General features: G+C 41.0%; 1 protein-coding gene across 2 annotated transcripts; it reads left to right on the top strand.

The window, feature by feature from the left end:
- Positions 1–1699: 1699 nt before the first annotated feature.
- LOC306868432 (Krueppel-like factor 13) lies at positions 1700–20791 on the top strand. Of its 2 annotated transcripts, none has more exons than XM_079414591.1 (2): positions 1700–2481; positions 17135–20791. In XM_079414591.1, exons 1-2 carry the CDS (start codon positions 2019–2021, stop codon positions 17458–17460), a joined length of 789 nt encoding a protein of 262 aa, XP_079270717.1. In that variant the 5' UTR covers positions 1700–2018; the 3' UTR covers positions 17461–20791. The 2 variants fall into 2 exon arrangements, with proteins under 2 accessions (XP_079270717.1, XP_079270718.1); XM_079414592.1 differs by having other exon boundaries at positions 1707–2421; positions 17135–20785.
- Positions 20792–22413: the final 1622 nt, after the last annotated feature.

The raw sequence follows: 22413 nt of genomic DNA, 5'->3' as shown, positions 1-22413 counted from the left end.
CATTTTGGTGATTGTTGAGAAAGGAACACAAATTATAATAAGAGAATGATAGTGTGGGTTGTTCAATGTGTGGGACACTGAGTTTCATTTAAATGTTCTCACTGGCTGAAAAAGGCATTTTGCAGTACTTGGTCAAATTCTTATTGTATGATCAGGCAAATCATTGCATCTTGTGATGTATTATAGAGTAATTATGCTCAGAAATGTAAGGTGTATCTTATACTGTGTGTCTATACATTTACAGAATCACATAAAGAGCTAGGATAATTTTGTAAACATTAAATATTATAAATGTATATGTTCATATAAATATCAAATTAATAAATATTACATTTAAAAATAATTAAAAAAAACACAATAATTGTATTCATAAATAAGTTTTATATAATTTATCTTTTTAGGTTGCATTTTCTTCCATTTGGGTTTTTAGGCAGCCATCTAGTGAAATTGGAACTGCCGTCATGTCGTTATGCTGTGATAGGATTTGCCTCAGAAACACTGCATGAAATGCAAGAACACCCAGTTCTCGTGGTGGTGAAAGAATATGTAAAGTAATACAACCAGATGGCTCTCTGAATGCCATGTAGCCTTGCTCTCAATGAACACTTGGAACTTTCCAGAGAAGTCTATTGTGAATAGGACTGAAAGAGAGTGCATGCTTTCCCACAGGAAAATAGTGCATCGTTAGAGCTGAAGTGGTGGGCTTCAGCCCTCTCTTTCCTCCTCTCCTGCTTTCATATGAAAAAGATTAAGTAACTTTTGAAACACTGATCTGGATTTTCACCCCCACAGTCTGCTTGTGAAATGCAGGAATATTAATATATATTTCCAGTCTGGGATTCTGTGTCTGTGCGTTATTTATTCTGAAATGTTTTGTCACTTCCAGGCCCTTGGAGTCTTTGACTGAATGGAGTGAACTGTATAAATATTTTACAGTATTGTTTCCATTCTATATTGTTTTTTATTCTTTGGGGGCTATTGCGGCAACTTAAGTGAGAACATTATAGCAACCACTGATTTGTCATACAGTAAATCATATGAAATTATGTTGATTTTTCCAGCCTAAACAAGTGCCACTTATAAAAGGGGAAATAAGAGTGAACTCTGGCCAATTTTTTTTATAAATAAATAAATAAATAAATAAAAAATGTTATATAATCCAGTATACAAAGATAAGAAATTAAATCAAATAAGTAAATGTATACATACAAATGTTCAGGTCAACTTTATATGCAAATATTATGCTGATAATATATATTTGCAATTAATAATAAAACATGCTGAATAGAAGCATTATCATTAGAAGTCTCTGGCTGTAGCCTGCATTACAAATCCTGTTAAAATTACAATAATAAAAAATGTAGGATTGGAGTCATTACAAAAATGCTTTGAGTGAGTGGGCGAGGGGTGAAATCTTTAGCAATTTTACCATTACTTTACCATGTAAATTTTACAATGCAAATTAATATTACTTGAAAAATAAACACCATTCTCACACCTATCAGTGCATGTCTTATGCATTTAGGTTCTCAGTGAAGTTTCTTTTATACTTTCTAAAAAGTTTGGTGGGGGCAAGTAAGGTAGCGCCCTCGGGACACGTCGCCATCCAATGAGTGCGCGCCGGCTCGGTGACGTTACCAAACGCTACCCGCCGACACGCCCCCAGCATGGATACAATCAGCTCTAATCGGCGCACAGCATACTGTCACTTTAACGTTGTGAGGACTACAGCCACGATGGGAGTTTTGATAGTCAATCCAGACAAGTTTTCAGAGCTCTCATCACCGGAAACTTATCTCTAAAGGACGCAAGCAGTCGGTGTGGCGCGCTCACGGCTCGATCTCGCATGATTTACATGCAGGATGTCAGTGTTGCTGAAAAGCCGGTAAGATAGTGCAAAGTGAGTTTGCTTACGAGAGCTGCCTATTCAGCATCACACAAAGGGATCTACTGAGTTCAATGGTCTACTGTCATTGGGTTTGAATGTCATAAAGAAACTACTTCTATTCTTCAACGAAATGGATCACTTCGCAGCAGAGTGCCTTGTGTCAATGTCCAGCCAAGCAATTGTCCACGGTCCTAAAGGGAATAGAGAGATCAAGCCAGAAACTGCGGCTGCACAGAGGAATGGAGAAGAAACCAAGGAGCCTTTGAAAGACAACTCATCTCTTTTTGTGGTGGCGAGAATTTTGGCGGATTTTAATCAACAGACCCCCACCAATTTTGCCGAGCAGGCAAAAATAAAGGAGGAGAGCACGCCAACAACAACAACAACCCTAACCAGAGATGATGGGAACTCTGCCACACCTACCGCCACCACCATCACCACCGGCGACTCTGCTCTTAAACAAAGAAGCAAACGATTTAGGGGTCGAATTGAACAAGAACCCCCACAGAAAAAGCACAAATGCCACTATTCAGGTTGTGAAAAAGTTTATGGCAAATCGTCCCATCTCAAAGCCCACCTAAGGACACATACAGGTCAGTTTCCATTCCTGCCAAGTGTATTGCCGTTTAGCAGATCCAATGTAAACATCGCGACATTTACGCGTTCGCACACTTTGGGCACATTGTGTTCCGCACAAGGCCAGTTTATATAGGCTATGATGGGACAACTGTTGTGTTGCAGTGATATTCTTTATTAAACATGCACTTAGTCTAACTAGTCGTTTTAAAGGAAATAAATTGTTATTCGAGGTAAGTAGCATCGTAAATATTGGCACGCCCACTATGAGGAAGCTATATGATAAAGAGCAACAGTTCTTCTCCCCCCAGTGCCTCGCCTATATGATTCAACTCAACAAACACGCATATGTCCAATAAACCAGTTTTCAGTTTCAAGTTCAGAGCACTTTATTGGCACGATTATTCTGCATACCATGGTGCCAGCGCGTTAATCCACACAATAAAACGGTGACAGAAAATAATAATAATAAAACAATGTGGCAGGAATGTTGATAAAAATAATAGTGATAACAATGCAACATAAACAATCAACAAGAATACCAACAAAAAACTATTTAGGCTACAACATATGTGTGCGCGTGCTCATGCATACAGACATATTTGTACTATACATTCAATACCTTCTCACAAAAATATAACACACTGCTGGCGCAAAAAGAGCCAGGCATCCCATGATGTAATCGCTCATAAAGTCTTGTAGGCTAGTTTCAGCAGGCGATGGTGGTAGTTTGCGAAAAGTCACTGGCAATAGCGCGCGGCTTTTAAAGTCCAGAAACAGCGGGTTCGCACATAATTTGGTTTTCTTTGCGTTAGTCCTTTAGATACATGCAAGGGGGGTAAAAAGTGAAAAAATGAATAAAAGATGGGGGTTGGTGAGACTTCTGCGGTGCTCGTTTGACTGTTAAGCTCTTTGTTGTGATGTGCCACACCCCCGAACAGACTGCCAGCTGATCTGGCCAGCAACAGACTCGACCAGCCGAGCGCTGAACCGCCCTCAGAGTCAGCGCAGACCTCAAGCCTTTATAATTGACGGTTAGGATGGAAAAAACATTTAGAAAAGTAATTACACGTTTCTGTACCGCATTTTCATGCGTCGTGACGTGTATTGGCGCCGCTATCATTTTATTAATGCCGCGTTGTTGTCACGTCCGACAGTAGATGGTCCTCCTGACAGGAACATGCTCGAAATCGAAACGTTCTTGACGCCTAAAGATCAGAGATAAACCGCAGAAGTGAAAATTGTGTCAGGGCTTTCCGAAACACACCCCTGGTTACTCTAAATGATGAATGTTCAGACAGTGCGATGTGTTTTATCAGGCAAAATAGATTAGATAGAGTTTCTGTAAGTACTCTGGTGTCAAAGTGTGATGGTTAGATTGATACACTCAGTTCTTTATCATCATCTGTGCTTTATGAAATATAGAAATGTAAGAATGTGTAGGCTAATTGTTGCTCATGTTGGTTGACCACAATTATCTCAATATTAGGGGAGACAATAGCCTAGTTTTGCACATTCATCAATAAGGTAGACCATATATCATTAGGTTGGTTAAAGTTCAGCTATTGTGCAAAATGTATAGCTTTGTGATCACATTCTAACTAAAGCACTGCTGCTAAATATAGAAAAACAATATGTACCAAAAATCTAATTAAACTAGTCACCCCCACTTATCCAGAACCCAACTAATCAACCATAGTGACTCATCACTTGTGGTTATGGTTTTCTGAAAATTTGACCAACTTGCTTATGATAACAGTTTAAACTTTCATCTTTGAAATTACAACACAAATAGCACATCTCATCAGTTAGAAAAACAAAACAAAAAGCAGTCAGAATAATACAAAATGTACTACCATGCCTATCAGGATTTGCTGCCAGCATGAATAGCTTATCTGTGAGGCAGGACTACCCCAAAACCTCACATTGATTTTAAAATAATACATACTGTATATAGTGTAGGTTGACTGGATTATCGGTACAAAAGGCTTGTATATAATATATAACTTTGAAGCTTTCAAGAACTCAAGGTGGGCGTATATATAATAACATGTTTATGTCAGAGCACACCACTGTAAAACTCCAGCTTCAATTGCAGTTCAGTGTATGGTGTTGGTTATGTGTCTAGTTTTGTGTTGACATGTCAAAGTAAGTCAGATAAACAGCTCAGTTCATCGTTTGTGGTGAATTTGTTTATGTTGTGTATTTAAGACCTCCCTCACTTCCGGTCTTTCAGTTGGGCTATTCTCTATATTGCAGACTTTAGATTGGGTTTCACTGTAGTCACCGGTCTGCGATAGGACCATGATTCGGTTAAACAAGAGTGTTCCATCTCATTTGTTATGGTAATCAGAGAATGTGGGTCATTTGAGTTCGGCAGCTCAGGCTCAGCCAACCTGCTCCGTTCTGGGCGCCTTTCTTAAGCACTCAGCAGATTTTCCATCAGTCTCTACCAATGGAGCAAAGAGAAGATGGATCTTTCTCCCAGCCACGCACTGCTTTTGAACTGAAGGGGGAACACAGAGTTATAAAAACAAACTTGGGGAGCCAAAAGTACTGAGGACCTCATTTGACTTCAGCAAACGCCCTAAATTCCCTGCTGGTTCTGGTTTGCACCCTGCTTTGGATAATTTTTCTTAATCCAGCAGGAATGGGGCACAGAGAGTTGCATCCAGCTTTCTACGAAGACCATAGTGTCGCCGATGGAGTCATATACTGTAGTGATAGGATAAAAGCTTGGGCTCTGGGGCTTTCCTTCATGCACAGAGATGCAGTCACGCTTGTCAAACTTCTTTCGTGAAAATGATTAGTAATTTCTGAAAAATGCAACAGGTCTTGATATGTTTCTTTTTTGCATTTTACTGCCGTGGCAACTTTGGGATAAAGTGTAAATAATTCTTTATTTAATTTGTTCGCTAGACCTTTGCGGTGTTCTTGTGCTATTCCGTTGAACGAGTAGTTCCAGGGGAAAGTGGGACGCCCAAACCATCACAAGTGCAAGCTTGCTGGAAGACGAAGGCGTTTTATGATAGAGCTGGAGCAGATGTACTGTCATGATCAAACGGCACAGAAATGTTGCAAATGGCTCCGCTTTGAAATGCACTGCAGCAAATGCAGTTGTTTAAACAGCACTGAAAGGAACTTTTAACTTTTGAAGACTGTACAATATTGCATTAGTATAGATAACTGTGTCAGTGCAAAGTCTTTTAAGTGTTACTTCTCTTCCCAAGAATTTGTTACTAGCTCACATAACTTTGTAAAAGCACTTGTTTGCGGACTGAAATGACCCTTTCCTTTTCGCTAACTGTCTTATACCACATACATTTGCCAAGGCACCAATTTTAGGTTCTGGGTCTATGTGTAGCTCTGTTTTCTTTTTAAAGAAAGATTATGTATTGTAACACAGCAATTCTGTGGTAACCTTTGGTTACAGAGTGTCCCTCACTGAGATAAGTCTGGTAAAATAACCTTCTTGTGACCTTTCGAGAGGACCTTTTCAGTTTAGCCTGACTGTACTGCCACTGCCTCTGTTCTCTGGGTGCATCCTGGACTTTAATCTCCACTTTGTTAAGGTTTATAGTCATGTTAAGATTAGTTCATGGCCTTGGAGAGCGTCAAGTATAATATTTGACAGATGTCTTATGGCTATGCACAATCTCAAGGCAGAAAGGAGGACACACAGGAAAGTTGGAGAGGGTAGAAAGTAAGGAAAAGATTCCAAATAGCATGTGGCTGGATAAGGAAGGGCTCGTTAATCATCCTTATAAACACAGATGGACAGATTCAGAGAGATGCTTGGTTTGCATTTGATGAGTTGTTAACTGTAATGGTGCACAATATGCTTGCAGATGATCATTTATAACATGCTCATTACTTTATTAGGCTGCAGTTGACTTGTTTCGAGAAAAGGAACCTGTGGTATGCATACAGATGAAATGGGTGTGGGGCCATCCGGGAAACAAAACAACCAAAAAAAGTTTTTCACAAAACTGCAAGTTTCGGTTTAGGAAGAGGAAGTGACATGGCTTGAGGAGACTTCCAAGGCAATGGCTGTGACGCATTCTGTCTGTTCGTTATGCAGAAAAGATATGGTGTCCTTTCAGTGCATGTGAATTTCTCATAAGTGTAGTTCCTCTGAAAGTGTTTTGCATGCAATACCTGACTTTTTGCTCAAAGTGAAACTGCTGTATTAGTACTTATACCTCTACAGCATTAGATTTCTACACATGTAAAGGCTTAATGTAATGCAATAAAGCATTGCTCGATTCAAGTGCAAGTGCAATTTGTCACATAATATTGATTATCTCAAAATATAAATTCAACTCGTTCCTCATTCTATTAAAGGCAAGGCAAGTTTATTTATATAGCACATTTCATACACAGTGCTAATTCAAAGTGCTAAATCAAAAAATTAAATAAAAATCAAGGTTATGTGAGGTACGTACAATGGAAGTAAATCAGGCCAGTTTTTAGAGGATTTAAAAGCACATACATAATTATCTTCTGTTAAAACTTGTGTTGAGCTGCAAATCTGTTTAAATCAAGTCATTTTAAGGTTTTACCGATTTAAGTGTTGTGTCATCATGGCAGCAAACTGCATGCAAAAGATTAGTTAGCCATTTTATTTTGCACACTAAAATCAGGTTTCCATCTGTATTATGTTTATGTCTTGTGGCTATACTATTGAAACAGGGAGTATTTTAACATTTCTGAATTGGCCCCATTCACTCCTATTGAAAATCAACATTATGCCTCAAATGCTTTCGATTAAGCTTAACTTGTACTGAACCCAGTATATTCCCTTAACTGCTCTGCATTCGGTTAACTCACTTTCCCATATAATCCTCTTTAAAGTTTTAAGGTACAACATTCACCAGACTTGTTTGTTAGCATTCCCTTCCAATACTTTTTGAAAGTCAAGGCTAAATGAAAAAGTTCATTAAGTTCACAAATTGCTTTCAATGGCAAACCCATGACGGGCCCTCGTGATCATAATGGGTACATGTGGCCCCTGTGTTCTGGGGTAATCTCCCTTGCCCCATAATCTAATCTGCTCCCTGTACAACTACATAATGTCATCTGGGCCCAGTTCCTAGACTCATTATCCTGATTGGGCTACTAAGGACCTATATCACTAGTCCTTGTACTCATGGGAATATCTCCAGGGATGTGGAGGGGCATGTTACCACATCAAGCCACTAAGTACTTCAGAGAGTCTTGAATATTGATAGCACGCCTCAGATCACACTGTTGCATGATGTGCTTTGCAAGGGAGATTAAATGAGATCACCTCCAAGGCCTCCAAGGTTTTTGTAATCCTCCGCCACATTGAGATGGTAAGTATGAGCAAGCGGAGCAGTGGGATGTAGAAGATGAGAGCGAATGCAGTACACAAATTGCTCATTGTGCTGAGTGGGTTGGTGAAGAGAAGGGGGACACAGCAGGTTGAGGGTCTAAGGTTACCAGACAGCTTTGTCTGATCTCCTGCAAATATGCGGAGGAGGGGTTTCTCTCCAACCCAAAAAGCTATGGAGAATAGAACAGATTTTGTCACAAATTGATGAGCAAGATTGGCTAAAGCAGCTTTGTTGGGTGAAGGATCCTAAAAAGGACATTGTGCCACCAAAGACAGGATGGGCATTTTACAAACTGACGATCCTTCATTTTAAGGAGATTGGTTCAAATTAAAACATTTAGATTTGAATCCTAATTTAGCATGATGTAGTCCTACTGTCCACCTTGAGTATTAGGAAATAGATGGTTATCTACCCATTATGGGTAGGGTCATCAGTAAAGGTCATGCTGTCTCTGTGTGTGGCTAGTATGCATTAGCTTCAACCACCAGAAGCACCATACATGCATACAAAGCCCATAATGACATATTTCACAGTTGGTTAGCTTTTTTGTTTGGCCTGTGAACTCTTGTGTTCGTTACGTAACCCTTTGCATTGTCTTCAAGAGTCCTAGTAGTGTGCACAGTGTAAAGATGACATTGTTTTGCTACAGAATTTGGTACATGGACAAAAACAGTGTACGTGGTCAAATGTTCTCACTCGAACAATAGATCCAACCATTGGTTTAAGTGTGCATTAAAGCATCGAGTTCCTAGAACACCCTCCTCCCAGGTTTATAGCGAATACATGCAAAATTAAACTGACTCGTCAGCCATTTTTCTTTCCTCTGCTCTGGGTTATTTACAGACATGACATTCTGTGCAGTCATCCTGCCCGTGGTTCAGGTGGAAGTTTTTAGAGGATGGGTGGGACTTGGGCACTTCTGCCCAGTGCTGGGCACAGTGCCATGGCTGGGGTGGAGTGGGGCTGGGCTCAGTGTGATTGTAATGGCTTCACAGCAGGAATTCTGCTTTCTCTGACTAAAACATTTTTTCCGTTCCACACCCCTGGCCTGCTACCTTATAACTAGAATATATGTTAGATGCCAAGAGTGCATAGGCTTGGCTGACCCACTTGCCATTCAGGATACGCACCAGCTAGTTAATTGGGAATGATGTTAAGCAGGGATCTTATGAGTTTTATATGTGCACCTGTGTTTATGTTTGAGAGAAGATTAGTACAAACAGAAGTTAAAAGATCTAGGTAATCGGTTAACAATTTTAGGTCAGATTTTAAAATGTCATTTTATGACCTCCCAAAAAAGTAATATTTGATTGTTTTTTTTTTTGGTTTTTTTCGGAAAACCATATGAACCCAAAGTAAATGTAATAAGTACATTTCTAGGAACTTGATGCATATGCTTTGAGTACATTTAAAAAAAAAAAAAATGTTGTGTACACTCTTCACACCATTTAACCAGTTATCTGTATGAATCAGTTCTATCCACTTAGCATGTTTCTTTTCTGATTTTTACTGTCAGCCTCCTGTGTGAGTGGTAGAAACCATGCTTTGGTGCATCTCTCTCTCACTCAAATATGATAGGCTGAAGTTTTGAAGCTCCCTGGGTGTTTCATCATGCACTCATCCACCCTTTTGCAGTCATCCATCTCTCCTGAAGCAGCCCTCACTGACGAAAATACAGTTCTCTTATTTTTCTTTAATTTGAAGAAGAGCATAGAGTTTTTAGCTGCTATAAAATCCAAAACACAGCTAGGACTAGTTAACTCACCATTGATTTGGTATTGGAGTTGGTACCTTTCAAACTCTGTTGAACTTATGTATTCTTTAGTTAGCTTTGGCAGAGTCTTATAAAAGCGAGTCTGTTCCTGCCTAACCATCCCCCCATTGCCCTGTGTCCTCTACGCCCATAAGGGCGTAAGGTGACAGAACTGCTGAAGCGTTGTATAGTTTGAGCTCTTTTGCTTTCCTACATTTACTATGTATGGGTGTCGATTTCTCTGTGCAGGAAGAAGGGGATCTGGAGCTAGTGTGGAGCTGTATTTTCAGCTTCCTGAAGCATGAGCCGCCGGCTTAGGGTCTCACGCAAACTCTGCGTGGGGCGCTAACACTGCGATTTGTGGGTGGGGATGTACTGTACCGAGAGGCAGAAGTGTGGGGGTGGGTACAGGGTGGGATCCGTTGTCAAAGCCCTCCATTGATGTAGGTCACTTGCTCAGCTGCATCTGCTGGCAATCTGATTTGGTGATTCTCTGCAGTAGCAGTGCATACATTTGGGTTTTTGTGATGAGGATTGAGGGGCCAACGGAGAGAGGTTGTTTTCTGCTATGTGCCAGACCCTTGATTTCCTTCCAGGCTTTTATATTGACATTAGCTCTTGCCAGTGAGATGTCTGACCCCTTACTGTCTAATAAATCTGTATGTGGAGGATCCGGGCCTGTGTTCTTTCAGGCGTGGCTGTAGGATGAAAAGGATCATTCAGTGGACAGTTATGGGGGAAGGGTTGGCTTGGCGGTTTCGAATAGAGAGGATCTTGCTGTCAGTGGTGTCATACTCAAGGTGAACCTTCAGGAACAAAATATGTTCAAAGAATAGACATCCATAAATTTATGTTTAGATAATTTACTTACCCTTGTACTATGCCCATTGAATGTTTTTTTGTCTATTTTACGGAAAACAACAACAAAAAAGATAGTCTAAAGAACGTTTCAACAGTGTAAGTCAGGGGTCACCAAACTTGATCCTGGAGGGCCGGTGTCCTGCAGAGTTTAGCTCCAACTTGCTTCAACACAACTGTCTGCAAGTTTCAAGTATACCTAGTAATACCTTGATTAGCTGGTTCAGGTGTGTTTAATTAGGGTTGGAGCTAAACTCTGCAGGACACCGGCCCTCCAGGACCGAGTCTGGTGACCCCTGGTTTAAGTCAATGAAAGTCAGTGACACCCAAAATAACATTGAACCCCACTGACTTTCATTGTATAGACAAATAAAGCACTCAGGCATTTCTGAATGAAGAAAGAAATTCATACAGGTTTGCATCAACAATTTGGGATGAACTATCCCCTTTAATTTTTGCATCACTCAAGAATGTAAACAGAGCCTCAAACAGCTTTGACTAATGTTTGAACGTTTTTACATGGCTGACAATAGAGGAAACTTGTTCAAGATTAGCTTTCATTAGCAATTTTTGTTAATAGCCATTTAATTTATACTCTTATGATAGTATAAAAATAAAATTTAGCTCAGCGTCCTGACATTTAGCAGGATTTGTGTCTGTACATGAATGTCAGAGCTGTGAGTGACCCCACCCATCTACCCTTGCCTGTTACCATTCACAGGCTTATGGCTACAACTGTCTTAATGGAAAATGGGGTTAAATAATTATGCTGTGTTGCAAAACAATCCTAGTGGCCTAGTTAGGCTAGGACTCATAGGAAGGTCCATTCCAAAGCTACAACAATGAGTAGGGCAATGCTGTGAGATGTGCTCTTTGTGAGGTGGGAAAATATAGAGGGGAGGGGACATAAATCTGCAGCAGTTGTGGCTGCTTCCTCATATAATGTGTCATAGACCGTGTGTGCACATGTGCTGTAGAGACTGGGAGGAGTGAGTTATGTCTACTAGGCTTGGAAGGCTTGATTGAAATGCCTGATGCTGAAGGCTCTTCCTTCAGACACAAGGCCAGTACTATTGTTCACATTTCTCAACAGCATTAAAATCCTGGGAGGAGAATGTGCAATTGAAAGGCAAGTGGTTTTTAGTGTTTTTCATTGAAGACAATAGAGGATGATAAATTAAACATAGTTGCCTTTGTCACTATGTCTTTGGACAAGTCTGGCCCAGTCCTAATCGTTGCATCTGACCTAGCCGTAATGTCTTTGTTACACCCACATCCATTAGCATTAATCTTCAATTTCTCAAAGTCACTGTCACGAACAGAGTACTAAAAGCCTGATCTGACTCACCAAAACTCAATGTGGTTAGTCAACCCGGCACCCCCTCCCTCCATTAGCACATACATATCTTTTTTGTCTTTTTTTTCCATTCCCACAGTTGTCTCTAAATGCTGTGATCTGGGTCAAACCACCAAGAAACATTTCGCTCCATCAGCAATCTGCTCACTAGACCTTCACGAGATTAATATGAAGTTGTGTGTAATGTAGATATGATGATAATGCTGACTATTTGTTAAATTGCCCACGACTATAACATAAACCCAAACTATGTTTGTGCCAGACTTTGTGGTTTCTGGTCTCCATTGTGTGTTGCAATCTTTGTGAACTCGCTTCTTGGCAACCTCAGTTAGATGGAGGGTGTGACCTATATCTTCTCCCAACTCGGTTGCTGATGGGATTGCATACACTCCCAAAATTCCCTGCTCCTGTGGGTTAGTGATGAGATAATCTCGGCAAGCATCTCAGCCCTGGTGGAAAGGGGAAAGCTGAGTTGTTGGCAGAAATTCCCCAGTTTGCTGAGAGAAGCTGAGAACTCTCTTGCAGACAGTCTTGGAAACTTTGCGATTAAGAACCGGCCTGTCTGGCTCTCCAGTGGCCCAAAGCAGTCTCGTCATTAACACTGAGGGCTTGAGCTGGCAGACTTCTGCATGACCCACCAGGAATAAATTACAACCTGCTGGTAAGTGCTGCAGCTACATTTGTGGTGCCATTTTGGGGATCAGGCTTGTTGTGCTTTTCCACAGATAACAAATCAGTGGTAGACCGGAGGCTAGGACACAGTGTGCCCCTGATTCAGAATGTCTGATCTAATTGGGATCACCATCAACATCGGGTTCTAATACATATTATATTGAAAGCTTCATGTCTTGGTCTAGTTTACATCTGTATTTGTTGTATCGTTTTTGCTTTGCCTCCGGCTAAAGATAACTGAAGGCACATGTGTACTGTCTGTAAGACTCTTGGCCAAAAAATCTTGTAAAAACTAGATCTTTACAGTTGGAAATAAGCCTTTTATGCTAATCTAAGATCAGTTTACACTGTCCCGGTCCTGACCTTCATTACTGCAAGTCAGAATTAACAAATAGCACAGAGTTTCTCCTGTCCTCCATTTTATGTGGACATTGTGTGAAGTCTGCAAGGGATATGTTGGTTTGGTATCTAGAGGATGAATTCAAAGTCTTCTCCTAATTACCTAATTAAAATGTCTTCTCAGTCTTATTTGTAAGACCTCCCACTGGAGATCCTTACTGCCTTTCTCACGTAGTGTCTGGCTGTCTCCATCCCTACCTACATCTCAGCCTGCGTAAGTGGCCTCACGGTTGAAGAAACCTGAGGAATTTTATCTCACCCGCACAGAGATGCTGGTAGCGCTTGTTGGAACAGGTGAGCGACACCAAGTCTCCTGGATCGACATTCAGTCTGTACTTATGTTGCTCAGATAGTGTGGTCCGATCAGATGTCTGTGGCATAGACTGTTCACCTCAAAAGGCCCTTTTCTCCTGTTACCTACAGATTCAAGGCAATCTGAAGTTGTTCATTCTTCGGGCCCTCTATGAAATCGAGTCGTGGATTTGCAATGTGTTTTTGTACTTGAGAGAAGATTTGAGCAAGAGTTTATTTACTGAACCCAGTGGCCCCAAAAGAGAACTGTTATGTAAAGCTGCTGTCTGTGACATAATGGTATCGCCTCGGAAGGGAAACACTGTTGCTCGGCTACCTTCGCTATGGGCTGTCCGTACTAGCAACTGTGATGTAACTGCTGCAAAGGGTAACTGGGTCACTGTGTTCGTTAACATAGAGGTCGAATCTAAAGCTCTCCTAATTACTGGCCCCTGTTGCGAAAAAGACTTGGGCACATGCAGTGCTGGTTGCACCACACCAAAGAGGGTGTAGCTCATCAGTGTGAAGCCATGCCAGTGCCCATGCAACACAAACCACTTCAAAAAAGTCTCCTTTTGTACAAGTGCCATGCTGTGAATAAATATATTGACCACAGGCAAGGGGATGAGTAAAGGTTACATACATTTTGTTGTGGGTATTTGCATGAACAGTTTGACACAGTTGCAACATGGGTTACGGCCTCACTATTGTTTTTCCAGAGGGACAAAAAGAGGAAGTGTCCTCAGTGTCCCTTTTGCATGGTTTTTGACGTGATGGATAGAGCCGCAGCAACTTCCATCTGTTATGAAACTGTTACACACTGGACAGTGCAACCTTTTTACATAAGCCTACTTCAGAGCCACGTCAAGAGCACCCTCGCTGGTGATAATAATATTCCTGGAACCATGTCTCACTTGAACTTTTAGTCATGGTCAAACCATGCAAGCAGAAATTTTTAAGCACGGCAGTTGCAAATGGTCTTGTCTGTAAGGTAATGCTTTGTGTAACAGGTTCTTTTGAGTTATATGCTAGCTGCCCAGTGCACTAGCCTTTGCAGTGAACTGCAAACGGTGCAATTGTTGACAGTTTCCTGTAATTAAAACAAAGCTATGAATATTAGATGGGAATGTATAAACTTGCTGAATCTACTAAATCTTCAATTGTTAAAGCTAAAAATTAAAATGAAACCTGAAAAATAAAACCTAGTTGAATATATTAATAAATACTCAAATGTATAGTATATAACTGATAATAAAATAACTGACTGCAAAGAGTAGAATTGTAAACTTTTTTTTGTTTTACTGCTTTGCTCTCAGAAGATTTAGTCTAACACCAGCGCATTGTATTGATGTCACTATTCACACCTTTACATAGCCTAGTTCTGCTCGTCTCTGTTATAACCTGTGGAATAGTCATAATATTGCAACTCTTAGCTTTACTGTGAAGCTCCTCACCACTCATAGCTCACACTTTACAACCTTGAGTTCCCACAGACTCTTTATTGTATTAATTAGACTGTAAATTACAGGTTGGCTCCTGTCGTTGCTGAAGGGAGAATCTCAGACCATCCACTGCTCTGTCCCCATTCCTATTACGCTAATGTTAGATCTTGTGTATTTGTTTATATGCCACAATCATGACTAGATCCACAATCATGACTAGTTTAAAAAAGGTCAAACAACAGTGACCCTCTCAGATTAGGTCTTGTGGGTGTGGCATGTTTGAAGGTTAGTGGATTTAAATTGCAGCTTTGTATATTTACGGGATGTTTGGATGGACTTGAATATGTATGTGGCAAATTAGGAGTTTTTGTACCAATGAGAGCGCTAAGAAGTTTTTTGCTTTACTTGGAGTGGGAGTGAGTGTTTGTGTGTGAGTAACTGTATATTTTTGTGCGTTTCATCACGTGGGAGGATGTATAATATGACAGATTCAAGTGAACCTACACAGACATTGTTGTGGACACAAAGCTCATTCACACACAGACTATATTTTGATGTGTGTGAAGGTTTTATTTGTTGACATATAGCAATGTGAGGTGCATATGTCATCACATTACTTTTTTGTATGTTTTTTGTTTCAAATGGTGCGACCAGGTCTGTCTGAAAGTGAGTGACAGGTTATAGATTTAGATAGGGGCAGTCTAGACTCACTCTGCCTCGTGTTTCTCTCGCTTTCTCAATCTTTTATAGAAGGGGGAAGGGACCCCAGCAAAGCTGTCGTCCCACACATAAATTTGGCATCACGTATATGTTTTGTTTTAAGTTGTTTTCCATTGGGGTCTTAAGGGGAAACCACAAAACAAAGGCAGCAGCAAAAAGATGTCTGGATCTCTGTGTACTTTGCCTGTTCGATCTAATATAACCAAGTAATGACTGAGATGTCTGGCTTTTTTCTTTCCCGTTCTTTGCCTTTCAAAATTATGAAAAGTGCAGTCACAGAACCCTCACAATACTCAACGGTGGTTTCTGGCGGCGCTGCCTAAGGGAGGGAAAACTGCTGTTGAAAAGCTGGCAAAATTAGTAAAGCAATTCTCACATTTGTGGGGGAAGACAACCAATGAAACTGAGCTAAAATACATGCTGTATCTGACGTGTGCACAAAGAAAGAGGGCATTGGTACCGCATATACTTGACTGTGAAGAAACCACACCGAGATATCTGGTCCCATCTGGCTTTGTGTAGATTTGTGTCTAAGCCCACTTTTATTGCCGGAAGGGGAAGGGGTAGGGTATAATTTCCCATGCTTTTGGCTCACTGCTAGTTTTGTGTTTGAGTACAAGCTGGGGCAGGGTACCGTAGTAAAGACTGTTAACCTGCCTAATTAAACTGGCTGTCTGGCTCTGCAACATGTGGTTGTAATGGGGGGAAGAAAAAATACTTTGCAAGGTCGTTTCGAGATGTGTGCCAGGTCCAAATAAACCAGTGAGTATGTGTTTGTGTGTCCATCAGTTATCTAAATAATGAGTCAGTAAATCCCATAAGCCTCTTTGGAGCAGTCAAAGTGATACATGTCCCCCTAGTATTCTCATGATTCTACAATTAGCATGATGCAATGCTTATTGGGCTAGAACATATGGTTAATTTTTAATGCAGTGCATTCTTGGTTTAATGTGTGGGCTTTTCACTCAGCTTAGTGATTTAAAAAAAAAAAAAAAAAAAAAACTTTTTTGCAGACTTTTGCTTCTATAGGAGAGGATTAGCATGCTCTCATGAGCCGCTTCTAAATAGTTTTGCCACATCAGGTCTTTCACGTCTGGTTAAAGACTGCTCATTTTGGGATTTAAAAGCCATCCGTGGAAGGTAAACCCTTGCGTGACCTGGATCTGAAGGGTCTGGGTCATTCAATGTTGTTTGTAGTGTGAACTGGTCTTGATTCTGTGGTGGTTTAGCTGCTCTAGAGTGTGAACATGGATTGTATGGGCCCTGTATGGCTTTTGTGCACTGTTTTAGGTTCACCTTTTCTTCAGTGAATGCTGAACGTTAGTATACCAAGAGAAACCACAAAACTGCTTCTAGATCAATTTAAAAGAGTATATTATGTCAATGAGGCATGTTGGCACGGGCTTAATGGGGGCCATGTAGAATAAAAAAGGCAGCAGTAGGACTTTCTGTGCTGAAAGACTTCATTGTCCACATAAAGGCTGGACTTGGTTCACATCAGTTGGCACCGCTGCCCCTATTTATGGCTGTTAGCGACGCATGGGGGTGTTTATGATGTGGCCTCCTTAACACCTTGTTTTGTGGAGCAAGTTTACGCATTCAAAAATGGATTCAAAGCAAAGTTTCAACAATCAAAAATTCTGAAGCACAGCTGCAACTTCTTATTTGTAGATGGCACATTGGCCTAGAATCTGTGAAGAGTGTAAAGCTTGTATAGTTTACAGTCTATTTTGAAAACATCACATATGTCTGAGTGATCATGAATGTGTGTAGTAAACACTAACAGCTGTGTGTTCTGTTTTCTCTATGTGTTTGTCACAGGAGAGCGCCCCTTTCCCTGCACCTGGCCTGACTGCAGTAAGAAGTTCGCTCGCTCTGATGAGCTGGCACGGCACTATCGCACCCACACGGGTGAGAAGAAGTTCGGCTGCCCCTTGTGCGACAAGCGATTCATGCGGAGCGACCACCTGATGAAACACGCACGCCGTCACTCCGACTTCCAGCCGGCCATGCTGAAGAGGCAGCATGGCGGTGGCAATGCCACCGTCACGAGCAGCACGCGCCCCAGCTCCCTCAGCGATTACAGTCGATCTGACGCCTCAAGCCCCACCCTTAGCCCCACCCTCAGCCCAGCCAACTCGCCTTAACCTGGCCGCACTTTCTTCCCACGGTGCCTGGGTCTCCAGGCTCATTTTTTAAATTCTTCTCTATCCATAATTTTTTTCCCCTAAAAAATTTAGCGCCATAATAAGCGCCATGCTAAACCCCGTCGCTTGCTGTGGTGTATTGTATTGTACATAACTGCTTCTTGTAGTGCAATTTTCTTGTGCAACCCCTAAAAGATAAAAAAAAACACAAAAAAGAAAATGCCTTTTCCACATGGCAATATTTACATGATGTACCATATGTCTGTATTTTTATAGCTTCTGGCCACAGCCTCTTTCCATTATGGGTTTTTGTTGCTTTCATATACAACCGCTCTGTTCAAATGAACTAAAAAGTTGAAAGGTTTGACAGGTAAAGATGTTTCTTTTTATTTAAAACGGGTGAGGGAGAGGGGCAAACATACACCTCAGGATTCAGAACAGTTTTTTTCTCCTTTAATACTCACATTGACTGCACAATACAAGCATCACTTTACTCCGAAATTCAACAGAGGTTGAATTTTGCGCCCTGCTCAGGGATGGCCTCGTTAGCTTGAAAGGATGAACATGATGAAGAGAAACATGCATTAAGAAACAGCCTTACACTTGGACAAAAGGAAACTTTGCACTCTTTTTTTGAGTTGGTTGGTTTTCACATCAGGGGAAGAAAATTCTGGGTTTTAACTCATTCAGTCTCTTCATTGATATTTTTTTTGTAAATCAGTCGTTTAACGAGAGTGGCAGAACCACTCAGCAGATACGAAGGGTTGAGGGGGGCAATTCTGTCTTGAGACTGGAAATGACATTATTTTCAGCATTGCTATATCCCGCTAACCATGTAGTCACACAGAGCTGTGTTGGCCTGGGTCCATGTTTCAAAGGGAATCCTCTCAATATAGCATGAATGTCATTATCAGTCCACTTTTACATGCTTGAGCCACCCAATGAGGAGAACATACAGCACCTCTTCTCTCGGTGGACTAAACTAAACTCCCCTTGAAAATTTGGAGGCTGAAGTTTCAAAGCAGCTGTTTCCTCAATACAAAACAGCACATTCATCAACTTCAGGGTTTTTCACTACAGTACGACACATTCAAAGGGACTTGTCTGGACGTATGCCTACTTCAGACTCAAATAAAGACAAAAAGCACATGAGCAGAATCCACCAAAGACCAAGGTGTGAACGAGAGAACAGAGAGTTTTTTTTATTCTACCCAGAGGAAGGAGGGAGGGAGGGATGTTGGCATTCTCTCAGGTAACAGCAGAAGTCCTGGCCCTCTGCCCTCCGCAGAGCTCCATCTGCAGAGGCCTTCCACTTAGGAAACTGCATCATCCTACACAGGGCTATTCATAGCACACTAGCCAGGGAGACGAGAGCCATTACAGCGGAGCTTTACGCACTCTGTCTCGCTCACTCTATCTGACAAGAAGGAGTGGGCGTATGAGAGAGCTAGATGGAGGGCCAAAGCAAAGTTTAAAAGCAAGAGATATCAGATCTACACACTGTGTCATAACCAGGCACCATGCAACAAATAGTAAAGTGACAATATGGCAGCCATATTTGAAGCTTAATAAACGGCTATTAGAAGCTGTAATTTGGACCAGTGAGACTGCACCCTGGGCAGAGTTACCCAGTAAATTGTACAGAAATCAAAACAATGTCTTGTCAGTAATCACTTGCCATTGCACCTGGTTAAGACTAGTGGTTGACCGATATGAGACCGATATGCAACTGATGTAATACCAATATTTACATAATAAAATTTAATAACAGAAATGATAAATTAATGACAATTTTAACAAATTTCAGTTAAATAATTAGTTTGAAATATCGGCTGTTGGCCAATACTTCTAATCTCATAATAGATAAATAATTGCTTGAATAATCGGCCTGGGCTGCATTTTCCAAAAGCATTGTAAGGCTAAGTACATCTTAGAGATCATTGGTGCTTATGATGCTTTTTGAAAATGTAGCCCTGAACAAAATATCGGTCAGTAAAATACTGTTATCTGCCAATACCGATAATCAGAATGGCTAATTAATGGGCCTTGCTGATCTATTGGTCTGTCAGACACTGTTATCAGCAAGTACAGTTATTCATGAAATGGCCAGATATCAGCAGATTTATCCGTCGGCCACTAGTTTGGACTCGGATTTACTACTCATTGTGAACAAGACACCACTTCGTGGTGAAAAGAGCAACAGGCCTCCATGAGAACAAAGAGCACTATCTACAGGAGGCAGGAAAGAGGGGGTTGGCCCATAGCGAGACAGATAAAGACTGAGGCTTTATCAGGAGCTGAGCACTCCAGCAGAAGAAACACCCAGTCAGCTCCCTCTCTCTCACACACGGAAACCTCCCTCCCCTCTGCACTACTCCCCTCTCACCCGCCAACAGCATCCCACAATGCATTGCAGGAGCTTAAAGAGGGAAAATGTCCTCGTCTGATTGGATAGCATCCAAGCAGCTAGCCAGGGGGGTTGTAATAGAGGAAGTTGAGGCCCAGATCATAACGGCTCACAGACAATAGGCATGATGTGGTATCAAATCAGAGTTGAGCATGTTGGGAATTTTTTAAATGACATGTTAGCAGTATTTTTTCCTCAGTTTGGCACTGTCGGCTACTTCTCAGACAAGATCAGTCACTTTTTCTTTAAATGACTGCACTTTTTCCACAAGCACAGGGAAACGCTCGCACATCCTTTTTTGTTTTACTGTTGCAGACCACTGATTTGTCAGTGTGACCACTCATTACCTCAATGAACAGCTGCTTTCAAACTTGACTCTTGTTGAAAAGGGGGCTTTAGGCATTACTACTCGGTTTGTACATAATCATACATATCAAGTGAACAATGAATTTACCGTCCTTTGTCGATTCAGCCTGCGAGGATGAAGGTTTACCGTGAGAAACTGTCGACCGGGCCTTACTCGGTCAGGCGAAAGGCATACAAGACCCTCCAGGAACTGAGGTACCGCTATCAAAACTACTGTGGCACTGCCTCATCCACTGTCTCACTTTCCCATATGCGCAATGTTCCTAAAGTGACACTTTAATATTAATTTTCCAAGCTTTCTGTGACAGTTTTTCACTTCATATTCATAAGCTCATTATTCAACACCAGCCATCTTTTCTCGTCTCATATTATCTTACACGTTTTCCTTGCCCACCCTCCATGCCCAGTTTGGGGAAACCAGCATCAGAGTCGCCCAGCCGGACGAGCGCTCCAGGGCTTGAGGAGCAGGTGGGGAGGTCTGTGAATGCCAGGCCTTGTCCCCCCTTTATCCTTCCTAACAGCCCCCATCCCCCTCCCAGGGGCCTCTCTCATAGCCCTAAAAAAAAAAAAAAAATCCACATAATCACGGCTTTCAGCTAAAGAAAACAGCCCTAATCAAAATAAACAGTGCCACGGTGGCATTATTTCTGCAATAAACCCACACGCAAAGCTGTCTAGCTGCAATTGCACCCTCCCCTGGCCTTTCAAAGTAATTTCAAATGTGACGTCAACCATCGCCATTGCGACGTCGCCAACTTTAGCTGATTTCTCCTCCAGAATTTCGCACGTCAGCTTTACTTCCAAAGCAAGCTGGCCATGTATGTTCACTGTGTGCAAGAAATTAATTTGTAGACGTTTTATATAAGTTGCTGTTCAACCGCCTTTGATTGTATCTTGCAAATACTCCCAACTGCTGGTCAGGAGAGGGTATTTCGGGGCAGAATAAGGTCGGTCTGAACCAACCTCCTCTTCATTAGTACTTCTCAAACCTGGTAAAACATGTTCAGTGAACCTCGAAAACCCAAAACCTGCAGGCAACACAAGTCTCTTGCATTTGGGTACTGGTTATATAGAGTATACACAACTAAATATATATTTTTTCCTTATAACATTTACTGAAAATATTTTCTCAATGCAAATTCACTCACAGCCCAGGTTAGTGTGAATTACATGTAAAAACGAATACATGCGTGCTTGTGTTTCTGTATTTTTCACTGTACCGATACTACTTGAATACGAAGCAAGACCATTGAACACAGGTAGAACATGTCTAGGTCATGACAAGTCAAACTGTACCTGCTACGTTTCTCGGCTTAAAACCCGTGGATGTACTCATTTTTCTTTTATTTGTTCAATATTTCTGCATTGTGTTGTATTTTGTCTGATTATTTTCTTTGTGTTCAGACCTTAGCTGTTATTATTATTATTGATATTTCTTGCGAAGTTTGTTCTTAGTGTTTCATAAGGCTTTCTTTTCTGTCTGCTGCAACGATGCTAGTAAAATTGGACACTGAAAGAAAGATTTTTGTCATTAGCGGGCTATAGGTGTATAACCACCAAATTTGAAATCATGGAGGGTAAAAGGTGGTTTTAAGTGAGAAATAAGGGAAATATCCTGACTTCTCAAAAACATTGCATGAGACTGAATGCGATACACACGATCAAGTCTGATATCGCATTACCATAGAGACCACAGCATTGTGAGTAGATAGTCACATTCATGTTTTATTGTGTTGCTATTTAACATAATTAGAATTTCATCTCTGTGTTCATTTTTTCTGTCATGTATCTTTTCAAACTCATACCTCTACAAAAATCGAGAAGGTTATGATTTTTTTTCTCATGGGATGGAGTGGGGGAATTTGTGGGATTTCATATCTGAATGAATTGTAAATTTAAATACAATATTTTTTGTGAATTATCATGGTCTTACGAGCCACAGAGCATCATATTGAAAGCGAATCATCTTTCGTGAAATTCATTCTCCCAGTAAACCCACAGACCCTATTTGTTCACAAAATCCAACTAATGATTTTGATAGCATATTATTGAATCCTTCAATCCTAACATGCATGTTAGTTCAATAACGAGTGCCAAAGGCATTGGAAAGGTGATTTTATTTCATCATATACAGTGATAGTCAAGATAAATATGACCTTGTACAGTTTTCTATGAGTGAT

Source organism: Barbus barbus (assembly GCF_936440315.1).
Source record: "Barbus barbus genome assembly, chromosome: 50".
Lineage (NCBI taxonomy): Eukaryota > Metazoa > Chordata > Actinopteri > Cypriniformes > Cyprinidae > Barbus > Barbus barbus.
Note: the sequence above shows the minus strand (reverse complement) of the source record. Positions and strands in the feature narration are given on the sequence as shown.

Bases quoted from the DNA above. Each gene is read 5' to 3' on its own strand.
- LOC306868432 (XM_079414591.1), top strand. From the start codon at position 2,019: ATGGATCACTTCGCAGCAGAGTGCCTTGTGTCAATGTCCAGCCAAGCA. The intron at 2,482-17,134 runs GTCAGTTTCCAT...TGTTTGTCACAG, and splicing joins CCACCTAAGGACACATACAG to GAGAGCGCCCCTTTCCCTGC.